Genomic DNA, 23,475 nt, shown 5'->3' on the forward strand with positions numbered 1-23,475 from the left:
TTTTTTTTAAGCACAGCCCAGGCTACCTTTTCTGTTTCTTCACACCCTCTTCTCCACTTCTGTCACTAGAGAAAGGGGAAGGGGTGTGAGAATGGTGTGATTTTGTACCCCTTGGTTAAACCCCTTGGGGTCTGGAGGTGTCCCAATTGACAACCCAGTTCTGTCATCAGGCTAGAAGCCAAAAAAGAAAAGCCAGCGTGTGGTTTGTGTGCGTACCTCTGGTAGTAACAGGATTAATGAAACAGACCCAGACGGAATTACTGATGGGAATTAAGTACATATTATACACACCGGAGCGAGTACAGGTCGCCCTCTAGTAGCATTGATGGTGACTAAACCGTGTGTGAGCAATGCGAATTCCCGTAGGTTGTGTTATGAGGGGATGCATGCGCAACCGTACTCACAGCAGGGGGAATTTCATGCAGCATTGCCCGTCACTACTGTTTCCCCCGATCGCTAACAGAATAGCACAACAATGTTTTTCCAAGTATTTGAACATTGTCAAGAGCATGGTTTAACCTTGAAGGTGTCTGAAATTTATCAATAATGGGACATTATTTTAATCTGGAGATTAATAAGTCTGACTTGGTTATATCAAGTAGAAACAAAAGAAGATAAGTGTTTGTGTCAGTTTCGTGAACATTTGTTTGACTTTTTTGCATTTGAGCTTGGTGTGTGCCATGCATTACAATGGTTAATTGTGTGTCAGTTCGTGAAACAAAACAATTCACTTTTGAACAAAGGTTCCGATGCAATTGTCATTAAAACAGTACAGATCTTGAAGCTATGAAACTTTATGAAACTATAGGTCTTGACAATAAAGTTAAAACATGGTAAACATCTGGGTAGAAATAGAAAAAAAATTGTACCCAATGAGTCAGTTTGTGGCATCAGTGATGATTGGTCAAAACAAATGCTGTTAAACATTTTCTTTCACCTTTTGCAATAACATCTTTTCAAAGAGAGTTCAGTTCCTCAAAATTTCTAGCAAACTAAATAAATGACTCATAGCCAATGATTGTTGAAAAACTCTACAAGGGGTCTCATGCAACAGGTAAAATGACACCTACAAAACGTATTGTTCTCAACAAGCCACATCAAATTGACAACGATAGTTTATGGCTCGTCAAATTGTTGGAGTCTGACATCAATACTAACTTGGTATGTTGTAAAAGTTTTCCAAAAGCATTGTTTTTGTAAGTGTCAAAAAGGATAAGTGAATTTGTTGTACATGTTGTACAATTATTCTGGAATATTCCTTTTGATGGAAAGGGTGAAAAAAGGGGAAAGATTGTGAAAGCAACTGTGCAGCAGTTCATTGGACATATTACTGTGTAAAGGAACAATAACATCATAGGCAATTGTTTTTTAGTGTTTTTTTTTTAATTGTGGATTTGTGGGATTGGGTTTAATATGAAATATGGTTCAACCGACTTGATTAAGTTTGTGCGCCTGTGACTGCCGAGCAACTTTTTCAAAAATATTTCATATCACCAGAAAGCAGTTCAGTCTGTTCACATTGAATTCTCCCTAAATCTGTAAGAAAAATGCTGGATTAAGTTCCCTCTTTTCATGCGTGTCTGATTCACATCTGGAAAAATTAAACAAACAAAAAACCATAATTGATTGTCACTTATTAAATACACTGGACACCTTTGTAAACTGTCAGAGACCAGTCTTTTCACTTGGTGTATCTCAACATATGCATAAAGTAACAAACCTGTAAAAATTTGAACTCAACTGGTGGTCAAAGTTGTGAGAGAATACTGGGAAGAAAAAAACACCCTTGTCACACGAAAATGTGTGCTTTCAGATGCTTGATTTCGAGACCTCAGTTGAGGTCTCAAAATCAATTCAAATAATATTTTAGTGGGAAATTGTTTCTTCATCAAAAACTAAACTACTTCAGAGGAAGCCATTTCTCACAATGTTTTATACTATCCACAGCTGTTCACTGCTTGTTACCAAGTACGTTTTCTATGCTAACAATTGTTTTGAGTAACTACTAATTGTGCCCAGTGCCTTAAAATATTTTGATCCCAAAGAGCTATAAATTTAAACACGGCAAAATGACAGATTTTTGTTGGTCTCGCTAAAAATCAACATTGCTGCCTCGTTAAGTCATGCTCTATTCAGCAGTGATAAAGAAACCCGCAATAATTCATTACCAAGCTCATCATGTGGAGTTACCCTTTCACTTAATAATCAAACCATAAGGCACTCTCTGCATGAGCTCATCATGTGGAGTTACCCTTTCACTTAATAATCAAACCATAAGTCACTCTCTATAATCAAACCATAAGTCACTCTCTATAATCAAACCATAAGGCACTCTCAGATGACATTGACAACAACACCTTGTTGTTAAGAGTTTCATCTCACAATTTTTAAGAACATAATAGTTTCAAACAAAACTGTTTTGATTGAGTATAAATCCTAAATAGTCTATGTCAAAATCTCATTGGGAAAGACATGTTTCTTTAAAACTATATAGCTGTTTTTTTTTTTTAAATCCAAACGGCAACACACCATGGTGTAACTTACAGAATCACTACAAATGTTTTGATTGCCCAAATCAGCAAGACTTTGTACTTGTTTTTCAATTAGAAATCAAAAACAACTGTTGCATATCTATTTCGTAAAGTTTTCACAACAATAGGGCCTACATTAAGAAATTTAAAACAGAAACTTCATGGCCTCGTTGCACTGAAATTATTACCATGTTAAGGAACCTGAAATTGATTTTGTAAATAGAAAAATGAGAATGTGGTTTCTCTAATAGGGTCTACATCCAATACAAAGATGTCTTGACAGAGAAACCAACCAGAATCAAGATGGCTGATCGACCAAAACTTGTTTAGCTTTAAAAGCCACTGACAAGGAAAACAGCTATTTTGATGTGATCTTATGGCACGCCACATCACAGCAAGTATACAGATAACTCAAGAATGTTCAGGAATACAAATCCCATATCTACAAACCTCAGTGTAGCAGTTTAGTCAACGTCTTAGTCTGGCCTGAACAAGGTTATCAAAATACCTCCGCATCACTCTAATTCAAATATCTATTGCAACTTCACAGCTCCCAATAAGTACACCTCCATGTTAATTGAGACACAACCGAATTGTGCACAAACCTAAAACCACACAAGTGATATCTACCAATACCTCTGTACCTAGTGGTAAAGCATATAACCGGCTGTCATGGAAACTTGAACGCTGCCTCTTCGTTGTGAAGGCACCCCACGTGTCTCATACCGACCCCATTCCTGCATGCCTGAGCCAGCCCAACCTAATGGAACAAGGCGCAGGGGGAGAACGCCGTGTCATCGGACGGCATGCAAGCCGGTAGTCGTAGGCAGTGGAGGAGGCGGACTGAAGAAGCAGAGGGAAGAGAGAAGTCAAACACCGGGGCCTGCCAGCTTTATTCATGTGGAACGAGCGTCCCTGTTGAATGAGAGATTCGATTCCCACACCAATGTGACGTCTATACATCACTCTATGCTTCCATGCATCTTGCATGCCACATTAGATTGACCCAGATAGCTTTTTTTCCCCCTCTCTCTCATTCTCTCGCTGCCCCTAACAGCTTTGTCTTGGCAGCTCAATTTACTGCGGCTGATGGGTGAAGGCTTAGACTCGTCCGTGTGTGAATGCCCGAACGATGCACACAAGCGTAGAGCATCTACGGGAGATGGATTCAGTTTATTTGCTCAGTTAATTCACGAAAGCATAATTTGGTTTGCGTTGTAAAAATAACAGGATGTTAGGTCTAATATTTGGATTATCTTGGATCATTTGTTTGAATTGCTTAAAAAAATTAATTAATCTAGAATGGCTGAAGATATTCTGTTGATATTCACTGGCCAACAAAGTCATGTTGTATTTCACTCATTCTTTCAATTGATCTATCTAGCGGACTGTCTCCAAAATCATATACCGGTACAATATAACTATGAAAAAAAAAAAAAATCAAATCTTGAAGGGATCCAGATGAATAAACAATCCTCCTTTTTTTTAAATTTTTACTTTGGGGTAATTTTAAAGGTAATTGAAAGAATATGCAAGTATTATTAAAGCCATTAGACACTTTCAGTAAACAGTGTTGTCCAAAGGCCCACACTTCATGTATCACAACTTATATATAAAATAACAAACCTGTGGAAATTTAGGCTCAATCGATCATCGGAGTCAGGAGAAAATAATGGGAAAACCCACCCTTGTTTCCGCACGTTTCGCCATGTCATGACATGTGTTTCAAATATCGAGAATTGATAATTGTTTTAATGTTTTCTCAAAAAGTAAGCATTTCATGGAATAATATTTCAAGAGAAGACTTTCACCATTACCTTCTGTAAACCCTCTAAGTTATTTGTAAATCTGTAATTATTTTGGGGGTTTTTCTGTTCCGAAAGTGTCCAATGGCTTTAAGGGTTTGTTTGAACACAGTCGGTGTAACTTTGCACACTATAAGAATCGCAAATGACGTTGATAATATGTTGAAATATATGTAAGTAGATCATGATTGGAATTTAGCTGCAACTGACCTGGCCTGCGAGTTCATCTGACTGAGATGTTCAGACACCTTATACCATGTGTTGAAACTGAACCATGTCCCAATACATCAGACCCGTCCCATTAAGCACTCACAATAAATTCATTAAAACTTGGACCAATGATGTGAAACGATGCCCTTTGCTGTTAAAGGCAATGAACACTATTGGTAATTACTCAAAATAATTATTAGCATAAAACCTTACTTACCTGGTAAAGAGTTATGGGGAGAGAATGATAGTATACAACCTTTTTGAGAAACAGCTCCCTCTGAAGTGACGTAGTTTTTGAGAAAGAAGTAATTTTTCACCAATTTGATTTTGAGACCTCAGAATTAGGCATTTGAAAGCACAAAACTTAGTGTGACAAGGGTGTTGTCTTCTTCCATAGTACTCTCGCAACTTTTACGACCAATTGAGTTCATATTATATTTTCACAGGTTGTTATTTTATGCATCTGTTGAGATACACCAAGTGAGAAGACTGGTCTTTGACAATTACCAATAGTATCCAGTGTCTTTAAGGTGACAGAGAGTAGAGTAGAATCGAAGATGTCTCTGCAATATATTAGACTACCGGCCTTTACTACCACAGCAAAGGGGACTTAAGACAAACACAAACACATGGAAACCATTAAGTGAGCCACTTTGAGTATATTGTTGATCCATGAATCGTAATAAGGCGATTAGCATGCCAATTCCAATCATCATTTTCTCTTCAGAAATGCTGGAAAAGACTTCATTATCATTGACGTATGCCTGAACTGAATTTCACAGTAACGGTTCAAAGACAATAAGCCTTTTTGAGGTATGGTGGACGTGATAGGAATGTACTGTCTGGTTTGGGTGTGCACACACAAATTTACCCAAACCTAATAGTGTTGTAGCATTTAGACTTTAAATGGTTCCTATCATCAGAAACATATGAACAATTTTAATCATGTATAATTTGTTATCACCATTTAGTCTTCCAACAGATCCTCCATTACCCAAGACAGCGTTTTTAAAAGTGCTCAGGTATTTAACAGAATGCTCTAAAGCTCAAGCATTTTGACCTTTATTTGTGAACATGTTTATATGTTTACTGCCTATCTAAACTGACAACCAGGCATATAAGAAAGGATTTTCATTTTAAGAAACTAAAAGTCTGGCATCTTTTCACCCCATAACAATTATGAATAGTCATCAAGCGTCAGTAAAAAACCCATCAATAGGTCAAAATTTTGTTTTTTAAAATCATTTTCTGCTGATACCAGGTTGGTCAGAGGCCAATAAAGGGTCAATATGTGTTTTTTTGAGAGCTCTTGGGCATAGGTTACCATTAGAAGATAAAAAATGTATCTGCCAGAAATCCATCCATCCAACCAAAGATCATCCACTAAGGTCCAGGGGGTCAACTATTCAACACCTGAAACTCCTGTAAAGGTTGAATTGCTACAACCATTTACCAAGGAGACTATAGCTCAACCTTCATCCCATACCTGAAGTTTATGGTGACTGGTGGGTCGTCAATCAAATCAAGTAACAGATGTTTCCGTCTAGCGGCACTCTTAAGGTGTTAATGGACCGTTCGGAAATATGAAACGAAACAAGAATTTACAACTGTGACTGCTCATCCACCTACCCACTTGAGAAGTGAGAGATTGACATTATGGCTGGCTCTTAATTCTTAAAGATATAGAACCTTACTCAAAGAAATAGGATCACACCCGGTAAGATGAAAAAAGTAAGCAAATCATATTCTGTATCACGGTTATCGGATATCCCACCGAGCCCCGTTATGTTGGCATTCTCGATGACAAACCATTAAAAATACACAGACTGAATATAAAATGAGTTCCACTGACTACAAACAGCATTCAATCAACCACAACGGCGGTTATGTTAAATGAGCTGGTATCTAAAACAATCCTTAACATACTGGTATTATATGTTTGTGCACGTGTGAGTAGGGACCTACAACAAAATAGGATAATAGGGTTCCTGGTTCGGGAAAGGTCTGTATTTGGGAAACGTGTACAAAACCAAGCTGTTGCAAAAAAGTTAAAAGGAAAAAAAGGAGGTCCACTGTTGCAGGCGTTTTTAATGCACACCTATGTGCGTGTGTGGGATGGGGGTCCCCTTCCAGTACGAGTGGTTAATAGTATTTTCACAAGTTAAACACGATGTTGGCAAAGCTTTCTGGTACAAGGTAGACTCAATCAATTTGAATCACAAGAGTGTGCCTACGATTAAACACTGGCCTTCTTCTCATTATTATGACAAAGAAGTACTCAAAACAAATAACTGTAAACAGATATTTCATATCACCACCTTTAACACCAAGTATACAAATTCAGATAATGTTTCCATCATTGCAAATGGACGTAATTACAAATTGAAGTAACTTAATACTCTACGAAGGTTAGAGTGGTATATGAGTATTTAAAGAATCAATGTTTTGATAGTGTTCAATGTACTTCTTATGTTGTTTTAGAAAAAAGGATAACCATGATGAAACACAACAGCTATTGGAAAATATGATGAATGAAGATTGAAGATTGGCAATTTCAGCTTTCAAGAAGTTTGTTGTTTTCTTGGTTCAAGATTTCCTCATCCCATTCATCTGAAAATGGTAATGGTGAGATATAAGAAGTTGTTTTCATGCTCAATGCTTAAAGGATAAGAAGAAGGTGGAGTCTAGGCCAGGTGAGGAACAGGTAGACCATTGACCAATTCAGTTGGTGCCAAAACTTTGAATGAACACGGGCAGTAATTAAAGGAACACGTTGCCTTGGATCGGTCGAGTTGGTCTTTGAAAAGCGTTTGTACCGTTTAAAAAAAAAATGCATGTGTATTGGCAAGCAATTTGCCCTTATCAGCCTGACCCTATAGACCTTTGTCATGGTGCAGCCATCTTGAATTTCTCCCATTTATATCACTGTTACCAATAGACCTTTCTTTTGTTGATAAACAAACCGCCTTGGTTGGCATGGTCGGTCGAATGTTAGTAAAACATTCAATCGTATTAACAGATGTTTTAACAAAATTCAACACTTTCTGCAAACTTTCAATTAAACAAAATATCTCTTATAATTAGTTGTTTTATTTTAAACAAAAGCAACAAATTGGGTTACATCGTTACCAAAAATAGCAATCTTTTCTTGATTTGCATAGTTTTCCATAGTTTTCCAATCTGGGTTGGCAAAAACTCGGGCTGTGACTTTGCAAAAGAAAGGTCTATGGCAGTGGAAGAACAAAATAGCCTGGTTCCTATTTGCAAAGCATTCATTATTGTTATTCGATACTAGGAACATGACCAATATGGAGGCAGCATGATACTGGTGTATAGCTGGGGGAGAACCCTGGCATTTCTGAGAACACACGATTTCACCCAGTTTATCAGGGCCCAATTTCATAGAGCTGCTTAGCTCAAAAATTTGCTTAGCATGAAATTTCTTCCCTGATAAAAACAGGATTACCAACCAAATTTCCATTTGTTGCATATTGCTTGTTACTGGTCTTCAGCCGTTGTTTGCTTATCCTGAAAGTAACGTGGAAATTTGGTTGGTAATCCTGTTTTTATAAAGGCAAACATTTCATGCTAAGCAAATTTTGTGCTTAACAGCTCTATGCAATTGGGCCCAGCTGCTAATTAGAGATGTAGTGGTTAACAGTTATGTCTATATACCAGCAGCTGACATAAGGTAAATCCCTACCTCATCGTTCAGCCCACATCATCAGCTGTGTGTATAGCACCTAGCCATAACAAGGGCATCCAGACAATAAAGCCCTCAAATACTAGGATTACTGCTATAGATTATCACACATCACAACCCACCATCAATGACTAACAACAATACACTGTCTAATGCTATTATCTCTGAATTAACCCATTTAAACACTCTCTAACCCACTTAAAGGTGCAGTGGAACTTCTACAGGGGGAAAAGGGTAGGGTGACTCAACTGAAAGAGCACTGGTATCATTCAACAAAGGTAGCAGCTTTAAATTTTCATTCTGAACAGGTTTTGTCAAAGATCAGTATTCTAAATTGGCATATCCCATCATAATATGCATAAAATAACAAATCTGTGAGCATTTGGACTAAATTTGTCATCATACTTGCAAGAAAATAATGAAAGAAAAACGAACACCCTTCTTGACCAAATGTGTGTTCTTTCAGATGCCTAAAAGGATAAAAGGCTTCAGGCCTGATCTATTTTATTAATGGAGTGAGAAATAACCTCTTTCTCAAAAACTTTGCTACTTCAGAGGGAGCCATTTCTCTCAATGTTTTATACTATCAACCTCTCCCCATTACTTGTTATCATGCAATTTATAAGTTACGCTAACAATTATCTTGAGTAAATGTCAATAGTTTCCAGTGCCTTTTAATTCTAAGCTGATCATTTCTAAACTATTTTAGTTGTAATTATTGTCTAATGTCTGCAACCTGAAACAGCAACAATACAAATCCTTCGTTTCCAGACCAATAACTGGGTTGTGTGATTATTTATTGGTAAATAATTGATTGTTGGTCCTAAATCTGTACTGCAATTCCTTGAATTCCATAAAAGAATCCTAAATAAATGATATTACTACTCAAGAATTGAATAATGTATTAAGTGGTGTGGATAGAATCATTGGGTAAACAACAGCTGTTCTGCATAGCATGAATTGTTGTTTTTTTGTTGGTAGAAATCTATTTCCAAACGGCCATTGATTTTTAACTAAAATATGTCTGTAATTCGTTTGAATAATGCAGCCTTTATGCATGCAACTGTTCTTGTAGATAGTTTACTAATAATAGCGTTAATATTTATCAATTCTAATTGTTATTTTTTATTGGGGTTAAATCACCCTCAAGGCTACTATAGCTTCAATCTTAGAGTAAAACTATCAAAGATTGTCAAAGCAAATACATACATTTGAAGAAAAGAAAAAATGTTTTTAAAGACACTGGACACTATTGGTAATTGTCAAAGACCAGTCTTCCCACTTTGTGTATCTCAACATATGCATAACATAACAAACCTGTGAAAATTTGAGCTCGATTGGTCATCAGAGTTGCGAGATAATAATGAAAGAAAAAAACACCCTTGTCACACGAACTTGTGTGCTTTCAGATGCTTGATTTCGAAACCTCAAATTCTAAATCTGAGGTCTCGAAATCAAATTCGTGGAAAATTACTTCTTTCTCAAAAACTACGTCACTTCAGAGGGAGCCATTTCTCACAATGTTTTGTTCTATCAACCTCTCCCCATTACTCATTACACAGTTATGTTTAATTCTAATAATTATTTTGAATAATTACCAATAGTGTCCACTGCTTTTAAAAGCACTTATTTAGAAGAACATCTATCAAACAACTTGAAGAATATTTTCCTCAATTGTGAAGTTGCATCAGTTACATGTAAGAGGAAACAGCATGGAAAGACCCGTAAACAACTGAGTAGGTTATAACATCTATTAGAATAAATAAAACTTGAAATATAAACAAACTTATGACTAGATTGTAAACGCCAAATCAAACTATTCAATCCCCCTTATTTTTGAAAACACTTTCCTCCTCTTGTTTTATTTTGAGCATCATTTGTTCTCAATACTGTCATATGTACCAGGAATATTGTCATAATTGCTAATGTTCTAGCATACACATCATAGGTTGTGGTTAAAAGAAGACAAGTCAATGTAGAAACCAAACTGACCACAGGCTAGTTTTAGATTACCCGACCAAGGCCAAGACTATAGCAGCGTACTATTACAACAATCACCAGAATCCAACTACAAAGTCCACGATCAAATATACATCAACAAGAAACTTCAAAGTGAACAACATACCTAAAACATCACGTTTCCCAGCTAGTAAATCATACATCAGAGATAAAGTCCGCACTCTCTAAAAAGCTTCAACCTCCTGACTAAACAGACCGCACGCAAAGAACTATTTCCCAAAACCATTGTTCCAGACAAATGTTTGTAAAAACGTAAACACGAATGTTAGTTGTTCTTACCTAGTAAGCATGTGTGACTGCCGAGGTGAGCATCTGTCTTCCATTTGACAACTGGTTGACGGGATTCACCTAGCCTATGCCTCCCGAGCTTTAATGCCTGCCTTCTTCATCCAGCAATACAGTGCTTAGTAACCATACACCAACGACCGCATTCCCTTCATAACGGCATTCTTTATGGTCTACATAATGTTATGACTCACATTCTTTGAAAATTCAATTTTTTTTCCCCCTCCAATTTGGGGTTAAAGTGATCACGTCCACAATGTCTACCTAATTATCGTTAAATGAACTACCTGCATTGATAAACCTTGGTTTGTTCACAGAGCTAATGGTGACCCGCACTGACATCATATTTGGTGCAAAGACTTGCACTTTAAAACGAGTATAAAACTTTAAAAACATACTGTTGCCATACACTTTCTATATTGGTTCTTAACAAGGAAACAGGGAACACATTTTTTCCCCAATTTGAAATCCACACTAAACAAAAACAACCTAAAGCTCAACTTGATTTAGTGCTCACAGCTAATTCAAAACAAATTTAATGAATTTTGTTTATCAGGGACCATACCGTCCTAAGAGGTTGTTAGATATTCTGTCTCCCGCAATGGGTCTAAAACCTTCACCCAAAAGTCTTGACTTTATCAGTTAACTAAACTACCTAAAGACTACTGTGCCCTTCTCAGCAGAACAAAAAGTCAATCACAACAGGCCTCTTCAAAACCGTCAAAATATTTAAGTTTAGTTTGTTCAGCAACATGTAACAGTTTCAGGGAAATTCAGAAATCGGCCAAATCAAATTCATTAGCTTTTTTCCCCTTCTATCGAAATGATTCACCATGATCCATTTCAGACTCAACAAACATTGCAGTTTCTAGAAAATGATGACGTGTCTGGGCAAAAAAAACTTCCCTCTTCACCTGAGTTATATTTCTTTACAGTTGACCATTCTGAAGAAAGGCAATCACTTTGAGTATTTCTTCTACACTCAAATGAAAAAGTTCTTCAAACGGCAAACATTTCAAAGATGGGTAATTTTGGTTTTTACCCATACACCAATGTGTTGTTAGCACTGTATACTCAGTACTTACCCGAGTCCTGTGAACAAAATATCACAGGCATGTTACTCGGGTGGGATTCAAACCCACGACCCTTGCAATTCTAGAGCAGTGTCTTACCAACTAGACTACCGAGGTTGCCCGGTAGTTGTAACATCTCTTATATTTCAAAGACTGATTAACAATATCGTCACAACAAAGACAATCTTCAGATGCTGGTTATATTTCAGTAATTCTTCCTGGTAGATTTGGTTCCTACTCAACTTACTTGTCTGCCACTCATGCTTTTAGTCCTCAAACAAAATACTCAATCTCGTCTCAAGAAGACGATCAGAGCATAATGATCAAAACATCGAGTTGAAACCAACGGTTCTTTTCCCAACCACCCCAACTCATTCAGAGATTATCACTACATGGTGTTACTGCAAACCTTAACTATTTCCTATTTCCATCATGCAAAGTTTAAAATCCCACTAATATACTCAATTATCAGTCTCATACCTGGGCCCAATTTCATAGAGCTGCTTAAGCACAAAATTTTGCTTAAGCAAAAGAATCCTTGCTTAGTAAAATCAGATTACTGGCCAAGACGCCACTCACTTGTGATGTTAAGTAAACAACAGCTAAATACCAGTCACAAGTAATGTATATGGCATGAAAATTTTGCCAGTAACATGTTAAAAATAAGCGAGCTATTTTCGTGCTTAAGCAAATTTTTTGCTTAAGCAGCTATTTAAAATTGGCCCCTGTTCTTAAACTCGGTGCAATGAGCTCAACTGTGTAAATCTCACTTAGAGAACTCATCAAAGCCATTATACACTTTCAGACAGAAAAGTGTTAATTTTCTAATTCAGGCTGTACCCGATGTGTCTATTTGTACTCATGATTGAGTAATTCATTCTGTATAACTGACACTCATGACTCTCCCCAATATCTCTTGTTCTTTGTCTTTAATATCAAAATAAAAGCTGAAACCATTGTGTCAATCACGAAACATGTTTTATTCATTTCTACCCCAGTACACAGTATACGGTTATAGCAGCCTTTAAAGACTCCTGGTTTGTTTGTCACAGTCGAGAAATAAAGGTCTTCAGGGATATAAGTTTGACAAGCGAGGGGGGGGGGGGCATCAACAGAACAATTTTCCACAAAGAAATAAAGTTCCGCACAATTATTCGGTGGCTATGGGAATTAAGTTGCAGATGTAATTCCAAACTTTGAGGCTTACCCACAGGTCGACCCCATATGAGGGAGTATTTACCCTCACAGTCTTTAAGTTGTTTACTTTTTTTTTTGCTTTTTTCTTAGTAAATCTTCTGAGTCTGTGGGACAGACCGATGCAAATGCTGGAAATAGAAGATAAAAACACCCTTTTGGTTATTAGTCCCTGTTTTTAAACAGTAATTACATTGAGAACAAACTCAAATATTCTGCCCCATTGAGATTGTGACGCCCACACAGTATCAAAGATCAGGCATTCTCATGAGGAAGTTGTTCAAATACATTATATTTTGTTTACAGCAGCAGCAAAATGACTACAAATGCCCCCAAGTCTGTGTGCAGAAGGGGAAGGTCTCGTAAAACCTATGGCGATGCATCAGCGTAAAATGAATGATCAACTTATTTAAACCATTGTTTAGGTTATGACGGACATCTGTAAAACATTTTTTAAAAAAAGTTTCCTGAAGGGTTGCGGACCCCCCCAAAAAAGCCACAATCACGACAGAGAACTTTTGTTTAATTTTTTTTATGAGTAAGAAGGAGTTAATTGTGTAAACATTACAGTGGTTGCGTTATTCTTAACAAATCGTTAATTTACATGTTTTTGTTGTGCACAGGACATTGCTAAGGAGCATTTAAGCACCATTTAAAGCAACCTTTTTACTTTAAGTCTAAGCTGAACGTGATTGCAGAAGCTGTACTGGGATGAATTATGAATAGTTGTGCAGAAACCGACACACACACAAGCTGTGTACATAAAACCTCTACAACAATCAAACAAGTAAAACGACCCAACCCAGGGTGTATAAGACCATCTACAGTTACCAAAAACTACAACCATTAAACAATAATTTAACTAAAGAAAACTTGCCCAGGGGATCAACCGAACCCTAAACTGCAATGCTCAGACTCTTTTCAGAAGTTGGTATACAATGCCGGTAAAATCCACAAGGTAATAGTGCATCATGCATTCCAGCCGCGGAACACAATACTCCAGGTATTGAACAGCTACACGTTTTGACACCTGAAAGGTCTCGTGTACCCCCGCCGCCGTCCAGCCAAATTAAGTAATAATGAGTGACATTTGTGAACAATTGCAGCTTATTTTCTTTGTCATCCAAGGCGTGGGAAGTGAAACAAATTTAAGCCGTCTCTCCATCAACTCTCAAAGTGAAGTTGTTCACCTCACCTGTCCCCAAAAATATATCAAGTCTTACAGTTTCTCGTCGGCAGACACTGGACATTAAAGACAAGTCTTCTCACTTGGTGTATCTCAACATATGCATAAAATAACAAACCTGGGAAAATTTGAGCTCAATCGGGCGTCGAAGTTAAGAGACAATAATGAAAGAAAAAAACACCCTTGTTATACGAAGTTGTGCAGTTTCAGATGCTTGATTTCGAGACCTCAAAATCTAATTCTGAGGTCTTGAAATCAAATTCATGGAAAAATACTTCTTTCTCGAAAACTACGTTACTTCAGATGGAGCCGTTTCTCACAATGTTTTATACATGTATCAACCTCTCCCCTTTACTCGTTACCAAGTAAGTTTTTATGCTAATAATTACCAAAAATGTTTACTGCCTTTAAGAAGGTATTGCCCTGAGCAATGCATACAAGCTTGTGTTTAACACTATTGATATTAATTTAGTGAATACAAATATAAGTACTAAATAGTAAACTCTCAGGTCCAACCGTGTATAATTTTATAATATCTCTTTTGAGGGAGTGTTGGTTCTGAAAAGAGCCGATGGTCTCGCTGTTTCGAACAGTATACTCTGCTCGTCTTCAGGAGCCAACACTCCCTCAATTAAGAGATACTGTCCATGGTTATATAACCGCAAGTTTACTTTGTAGTATTTACATTTATAGTAAAACTTCTTATCTTTCACACCATGCAAAGCTTCAAACACCATTTTATTTGAATTGTTAAAAAATGTTCAAATCTTATAAGTGTATCAAGATTTCAGAGTTTTCAATCACAGGCGATTGGTCCTCATTTACTGCGCTGTCACTACAATTACATGCATAGACACATAGGCTGTGTCCGAAACGACGACTTCGGCTACAGCTACGTCTAGATCAGCGCGTCTACCAGTGTTGAAGAATAGGCAGACGCGCGCGATCTAGCCGTAGCTGTAGCCGAAGTCGCCGTTTCGGACACGGCCATACTAACTTCTATTCAAAGTGAAGCTGATTGCATACAATCTCATCTCAGGCCCGTATGCTTCGTTTTTTGAACGGGCAAGGGAACCAAGGCATTTTCTCCTTAGTAAAGGGCACCCTAACTGCAAATTATAAATTTCTACTGGAACAATTCTAGGGCACCAAGGCAATGACCAGGGGGCACACAGGCAATCGCCTTTGTTGCCTCCATGGAGTATCAGGCCTGTGACATCTTATTTTCCCAACAACACTAAACAATAATAATGAAGTACAGAGTTCAAATTAAGAGCATGTTATATCACAAACATGATCAATGTTGAAGAACACTCACACAAACTTACAAGTTTGAAAATGCCCTTAAAAAGTCTTCAGTAAGATGGAGATTGATGAGACTGAGAGCAAGTTGGGTTGACCTTCGTCTCAAACTATTGGGAACTAAAAAGGAAGGCAACATGATCAGCCATCTGGGATAAGGTTAAAGGTAAGTTTTACTTCTTTCAAAAGTGAAACAGAACAGGAAATTGATTTTAATAGAGCAGTTATTCCCCCAATAAACCAGCCCCAACATCTGAACCGAAACTATGAAGTAACAATTTAGATTTTAAAACAAAACTTACAACCAGTCTTTCATTGTTGTAGTTAACTATTTAGCGACAACCACACCATGCAGAAAAGTTTTGTAGAATAGAAACCGTTTCACAGCTGCATTCCAGTTTTCCACTTTTAACTAGTTGAGCAATGTGACAGGTCACCAGTTGACCGTGTTCTCCAGGAGAGGCTGTCACTACCGCTAAACCTCAAACTGAGGGCTTGGCACAGACCAGCTCATGTAACCTGAACATTACCGCAATGCTTACAAGCAAACTCCCTGCCTCCTGAATCTGAGCAAGTGTTCCCCCAATGGAGTAGCTTCGTCACCCCCTTCAAACAATCCCACTCATCCACAAAGAGAAGGGGTAGAACTTAGAGAAGTGTCAGCAAAATACACATCAACATCCATCCTGGCCTCCCATCATAACAATATCCCCCTCACCAACAACAATGCTGTCCTACAACCATGTTGTTCTTATTGCCAAAGTCTTCTTTTCATTTAGTTCCCCTCAATAAACAAAACTGTGAAAACAACAACACAAATTTCAGGGAAGTATTTGCATTGGAGAGCACCTTGTCCTTTGTGTCGTTTTCCATCAAGAAAAATTATCCTCTTGGGATTGGAGGGGTTTGGGTGACACTACAGGGACAAGAATCTTGGGTTTAGTCTCTACAAGTGTATGACGCTACCCCACAGCTTCAAATACTTTAACGGCATAAATCTAAGGGAATAGAAAAACAATTTCTCATTAAAGAAGTTTTTAAATTTTTACCATTCTTGTGGAAGAAGCAGAGTTCAATGTAATAAGATCTAGCTAGTACTTGAATACAAAACAACTCGTTTGTAAATGTGCTAATAATGTTGTCTTCTCCCAGTCAGTAGGCTCACTAATAAGCTTGATGTCATCATGCCTTAAATCTTTCTAAAGAGAAATTACAGACGACAAGAATGATGCAAACCATCCTTTACACATTCACTAACTTAAATTCAAGACAGATTGTACCAATGTAGTGAATTCTTGTAACTTTCACTGGGACGTTTAAACCGTTACTTAAAAGCGAAACTTGTTCCCCAACCCACCACCCCTCCGGACAGATGATAATGTCGGTCACGAGGGGCGAGAAACCAGGTCATTTTATCAGGCTGACCCACTTTGCCAGACAGTTAAAGCTGTCAAGTGCTACATAATCCACCAACCCTTCCAACAATGTCCTGGACAAAGAGACAGAGCGAGAGAAACTTACAAGGGGGAAGAAAAAAAACCGAATGTAAAATGAAACGTGGCTTAATCCCTGGTGCGGAATATTCATGAAGTGAGAACATAATCTGGAACACCTGCCATGTGGTACTACGGTGGGTCTGGGGCATGCTACTATGGGCTACAGACAGACCACTGATCTTAACAAACAAGGAGTCCTCCTCAACTACCCCCCCCCTCCCCGCCAACCAATCGCAAAAAATGTGACCTGTTTCTGAGATTGTTCAATTTGTAATCACACCATCCAGGTGAGACCAGGGTCTTTGACTATTTTCTAGAATATTGTGCACTCTTTTTGTTTTTTTATCAAGATGTTCAAACAAAATTACTGCAGTATGCTCTTTGACAATCTTTCTAGAATATTGTGCAGGCTTTTTTGTGTTTTATCAAGTCGATTAAAAAAGAATTACCGTTGTTTATCATTGTAATCAGCTCAATGGTGGGTGAGTTTGATCATTCAGAGAGATTTCAGCATACCATGGCAGATTATCGGCCGAGGCTTATGGCTGAGGTTCTGCGATTCGTCGTGAGTGCCTACTCGTATTTTCTCAAACGACAACTTTGAATCCTGGTGCTAATTATGAGAACCTTTGTTGGCTTTCCTTAACAAGTCCGGGTTTTTGTTGTGAAAATGTTTTCTCTGAAAAAGTTTATTTCTCCACAGGCCAATCAATCTATAACGCGAAAGGAATGGCTTGGAAATGAATGTGCATACTTAACTCACAATACAATCCAATTAACAGCCTGTAGTCATTTACAGTGAAATTGATCTTTAATCGTTTCAAAGTTTGAGGAACTCTTCTTTGGTAAATACCAACTTGTAATTGGTATTGTGAAAGTAGGAAGTATCACATGGAAGTACTGTACAGTTAGCTATTGTAGTTGTGTACCATGTACCTTTGTTAAGACTCTTTTCTATACATATATTAGCTAAATAAAAGGCATCAGTCCAATTGTACATGAAGCCTTTTTGTGGACAAGTTTAACAGTGTAGAATGTGGATGGCTTTTTCCACAAAACAACCAAAGACCATGGTTTTGGAATGTTTGATGCGAAAACAAACTTGACTGAAGAAGTAGTATAAACCTGGGGAAAGATTGAAATAATACAAACATTTGCATTGAAAAATGAAAGGCTTCATGTTTGTGTGTGGTATTGGAGGTTTAAGCAAGCCCAAGAACTATCCTGGAATTCTGCAAACACGACTTATTGATCTATTTTTGTGAATGCTGAGTTGCCATCCTTATCAAAACATCTCAAAATGGCCACGTCAGGCCAATTACCACCAACAATCTCCAAGGTCACCCAATGTCAATCACTACAAACTAATTTATGAAAGAGAAAGCAAAACTCTTGAAAATTCCTTTATGAAGTGTCTCCGGGTCGGGCGTACAAGAAGGGGATATCTGGAAGCTTTCGCTCAGGACCAAGGAACAAACAAATTCAACAATTACCTTAACTTCACACACATCCAACTTCATCAATTACAGAGAAACCCACAAACTGCCCTGTGATTTTTATATATATATTTTTTTTAAAATTTATTTGGGGGGGGGGGGCTAGGAGGCCCGACCGTGATAACTGCTGTGGCTACAAGTATTTTTAGAGCGGGAAAATAAAAGATGGCTTCCACCCTTCACCTTGTCCTTTCAACAACCAGATGTCCCTGGCTCACAACAAAACATGATTTAAATCTCTACACCCAAGGAAGCACCTTGACCTTGGGTAGAAATATTGCCTCCTAGTCTAGACAGATTATTAGCGACTACGTCCTGGGGGAACTCAGCGACAGAGCTTCTTGGGTCCCAAACAGGAACCCTGGGGGTTAAGGGGGTCAGGCGAAACAACAAGTGAGAAATTGCTAATAGGAAGCTTATTGGATGTCTAGTAAAACAAGTCAAAAAGACAATCTGTAAACTGGTAGTCATATGTCTTTACAACAATGAAATTGACCCAAATTTCACAAACGTGCAATTTCCACGTCTTCTCCTACTCTTTGGAACAAACTCCCCCGTAACATCAAAGACGCACAAACTCTGGATTTATTCAAACGCCTTCTCAAAACTTACTTGTTAAAGTCTATCTAATTTTATTTGTTTTTCTATTTTGACTTTGTACAGCGCATTGGGACTCCATGTGTAATGCGCTTTATAAGAACGGTTTGTTATTATTATTATTAATATTGTTTTAAAAAAGAAACTGAAATATTTTTAGCGAAAAACAGTTAAGGTTTAATTAAACATTGAGTAATTATTCTGTTGTACAGTGACTTACGATTAAAAGAAAGCAAATGTGGATACTTATTTATTGTTACATGAAACATAATAACATGGTTAAATATCCGTGCACTGTACACCACCTTTCAGTGTCAGAGCTCAGCTTCCAGATTTTAAAACTAAAAATTTCTGCCCATCCACAAATTTTAAATGTTGTTTAAACATTACACAATTTGATTTTCATCATTAATCAAAACAGGTATCTGCTTCAAAAACAAATTGTAAATGGCATTGTGAGTTAACACTTAAAACACAACAATTACAACTACAGTACAGTATAAACAAAATCCACATTTCTAAGAATCTTTGATGATCTCCTAAACTTTGACAAAATCCTTGGGACTAAAAATAAAACTGAATTCCCCTGATGGTTAAACAGTTCCTGATACAAGTTACTAATGCAAATCCTTGATCTTTGTCTCTAACAGTGCAGCCATGAAAAGAAAAAACCTTCACATCCACTTTGAGCAAGTCATTCACCTATGGTATTCACGTCAGCATAGAGATTAATCTCAGAGACATATTTGTTATTGTGTGCAATTTAGGACGATCTTAAGACACCTGTGAATCTATCTTCAAAGCAAAGCGTAAAAAACAAATTCTATACCGTCGAATCCCCCCTTGTTTTCGTCGTCATCATCCCCAGTACGCTGTTTAGCACTAACGGACGATATCAAACCAAAGTGTTCGCTCACTCAACCAGACAACGCTCGCTTGGACCCCGGCACGGCCGAGAAGGCCCAGGGGCAATCAGCGATGGTTGTGTCCGCTCCGATACTTTCCGCAACTTCCCCCTACCTTCTAAGCTCAGGTTGCTTAACGCTCCAGATGACTCCGGACTAAAGATACCTAAAACAAATGAGGCATGCGGAAACTGCACAATTAAGTTCCCTGATCAGTCTCAAATGTGAGATTTCCTTCTCTCTCCTCATCTACTCCAATCCTCCCTTCCGAAAATAACAAATCTGAGGGAGGGGGACCATCATGACTGCGAGCTGCGAACTGCAGCAGCATTGCCGGGGCAGCATTGCCGGGGCAGCATTGCCGAGACGGCATTGCCGAGACGGCAGGGAGGGACTTTGTCACTGCGGTTATTTACCCAGGCCGGTGGGGAATTTTGTTTGTAGCAAACTACACAGATTACAAGATGACAATTGGTGTTGGGTTAGTTGTTTGCCTCTCTGCCATCGACCTCAGGAGCTAGAGATCTCTTTCTGATTAACGCTTTTTTCATGAGTCAGTGAAGATCAGCGCTTTTGCGATGCAGATGGTGAATATTGTTCAATTAACATCACACAGAATTTGTCCTATTTTTTCTCAGAGTTCATAAAAACCACAACTTCAAAACAGAGACAAAACAATGTGGAATCTTGAGTTCTTATGAGACATCAAAGCCCCTCAAGAAAAGATAAGATGAGATGAGTAATGTGATATTTTAGCCGGTAATACCCAAATTTCCATCAGTGAATCATCACAAACATAAACCTCTCTTGGAAACTTATTACAAGAAGAACTTCTATAGAGTGAAAATGATGAACCGTCTCTTTCTTCTGCAGTATACAATTATATTGTTAAGAAAAATGCTGTTGACAAATTCACTGTCAAAAGTTAAAGCTGAAAGGAAGTCTGTCGCATGCCAAATCATGAATTTAATTGACTCTTTATGAGGAATAATCTGAGGGGAAAAAAATCAATTCAAACAACCAATCTGTGTCCTGAAAGATATTTACCTGAAAATTCTGTGAGAACTCCGGACATAATGGAACATTGTGGAAGTTATAAGCGACTCTTGAAGACGGGGGCTGCAAGCCTGACATTTTGAAAAGAAATTGTCCAACAACTTGGAACAATTTTCCTTGACTAGCTTCTGATGAACACTCTGTTATAAATCCAGTGTAACAAAGACTGTGGTACATGAATAACTGATCCATGGTTATCATACCATTTTAAATCATCTCTAAACAAAACACAATATTCTATTGATGAAACGGGTGAATCGATTATATTAAATACGGACAAGTTCATATATATCTTGTTTTCCTGATGCAACAGGTACCAAGTCTCAACAACTGCAATTTTCAACAGTATCACAGACATGAAATTTTCCTTAATGTGGCTTTTTGTCCTCTTTTTTAGGTTTCTACCTTGAAAATTTTCCCCCACTTTACATCTTAACCCCCTAAAATATTGAACAAGTGTTGGTTTGGAAGGTCCCATACAAGGAAATATAATCAGCTACTAATGGACTGCGGATGAACAGAAACTAAAACAACTTGGATTCCAATTTACACATACAGCTCTCCATTCATTAAGGTTGGACTGATACTAGGCCAATGCCCTTATGACACTGGCTCATTTGGTATTTATTATAAAGAGCAGTTCCTCAAATAATACCACTAAACCGAGACAAAAACTAGCTCTGAAATGAAATTCACACATCCTGTTTCCTTTTTTGAAAGGGCCAGAAATATAAACAAGAGAATTTATACATATAGATATGGCGGACACAATGCTCAACACTATAAGGTTTGGGTAAATTTGTGCGTATTGACTATAGAAATAGAACGTGTGTTTTTTAGTGAAGTGCGCATTTTTTTTAGGCGACACAGCGTTTACACGTAAACCTTTTGACCACCAACGTTTATGGTGAGCGTAACATCAGTCACCACGTGTGACGCGCGTATCAGGTCCGCCATACCTCAAAAATGCTTATTGGGATGATGGGGTGGCAAATAGAAATAGTACAACAGGCCGGGAATTACATGGATGCCTATGGAGGTCACGACCTCCATTGTGACCTCCATTGCCCTGGTCTTGGCGCCCTGTCAAAATATTCCCAAAGGCTTCAAGATTTTCCAACGGAAGTGTCCTTTGTCACCCCCCCCCCCAGAAAAAAATTGCCTTGCCCTATCAAAGATGAAATTCAAATCCTGCAATGAGTGATTGATGAAATATCCCATGGGTTTGATTGAACATTGATTTATTTATTACTTTGAGTTTGAACATCATGATAATACATACAATGAATCTTGTATCTGATAGTAATATTAAGAAGGCCGGTGATTTTTGGTGTAGTATTTATTGCTAATAGCCAAAGGGCATGATCAAACCCACAAGGCGTTGAACGATTGGTTAGTTTTATAACAACACAATTTAAAGCAAATTAATTTTGAGGAAAATGAAGAAGGGATATAGGCAAGGAAAGTACTAAAACATCTAAATAAAGAAACCTTTTACATATGAGAGTCTCTGACAACAGAAACTCATAAAAACACAAAGGCTTTGAAACACCTAAAATCCATTATCACAAACACAATACCATCAGTTTGTAATGTGTTACAAGATACACAACCACAACAAAAATTAAACAGTCAAAATGCAAAATCAAAATCAGAAAAAGCTACAGCTTCTAGTGAAAGCATTGAAGTATACCCTCTCTAAAGTTGACATCTCTGCAATCAAACGTTACAGAAATGTATCATCCTCAACATGTACTCAATTCCAAGTATTAGAAATCAAATTGGGTAAAACAATATTGTAAACAAAATATAAAACACAAACAACTATATTTTTTATTTTGTTTTTCTTTTCTTTATTTTTTTCACAAAAAAAAGAGAAAGACTTCACATTCACTTATTTATTCAGACCACCATCTCTCCATTACAAAGCACTTGATTTGATAATAACATCGCTCCGTAAAAAAAAAATCCCAGTTTACAGAGTTCACTTCAGGACACCCGGCAACAGCCAAGAAAAGGAAATGTTGGGGGGGGGGGGGGGGGGAGACTAAAAGTGAAAAAAACCAAAAAGGGAATAAAAGGATTTCTTTTGAGAAGTCTTTAGGTGAACTCTCAATCAAAGTGACAGCTTTCTGAGCTCAAGGGAGAGCGCTGGTAATTCCCCAACGACTCTACTCCAATATTCCCACAGGGGGTGTCCGGACAAATCAGTTACATTTTACTCCTTTTTTCTCTCTCTTTGCCCTCCCTTGCAGTGGATTGGACATCAGGTTTCTTATTAATATTTCAAGATTATCGGAGATGGGACCATGCACAGACTCAACCAGGTGGGAACGGAATCATGAGGACATTCGCCACCGACAGAAAACACAGAGAGAAAAAATTATTAAGAAAAATCAGGATGAATGTAGAAAAATATCCCCGAGGAGTTTACGGTCGATTGAAAAACTCTCCTGCCAGAAAGGAACATGAAGTTACAGCGGAAACAAAACTGACACAACAAGCTGGACAGTACGAACGTCATCCAATGTTGAAAGTCACTTTGTTAAACAAATTTCATGATTTCAAAATGAATATTGAATAATGTTTGAAATCAAAATCGTTCATTCATGCAGAC

General features: G+C 37.7%; 1 protein-coding gene across 13 annotated transcripts in view; it reads right to left on the reverse strand.

Annotated features, from left to right (window-relative positions):
• The window catches only part of LOC117298772 (muscleblind-like protein 3), a 73,291-nt gene extending 52,159 nt beyond the window's left edge, over window positions 1-21,132 (reverse strand). For 3 of the 13 annotated variants that reach the window (XM_033782098.1, XM_033782091.1, XM_033782100.1), the window contains exon 1: window positions 20,850-21,120. In XM_033782098.1, coding sequence (XP_033637989.1) covers window positions 20,850-21,059 — 210 coding nt within the window. In that variant the 5' untranslated portion in view covers window positions 21,060-21,120. Of the gene's footprint in view, window positions 1-10,547; window positions 10,746-20,849 lie in introns of those variants that run through there. The other 10 variants (XR_004519988.1, XR_004519989.1, XM_033782096.1 and 7 more) reach the window with 7 other exon arrangements.
• Window positions 21,133-23,475: the final 2,343 nt, after the last annotated feature.

Source organism: Asterias rubens, chromosome 13 (genome assembly GCF_902459465.1).
Source record: "Asterias rubens chromosome 13, eAstRub1.3, whole genome shotgun sequence".
Lineage (NCBI taxonomy): Eukaryota > Metazoa > Echinodermata > Asteroidea > Forcipulatida > Asteriidae > Asterias > Asterias rubens.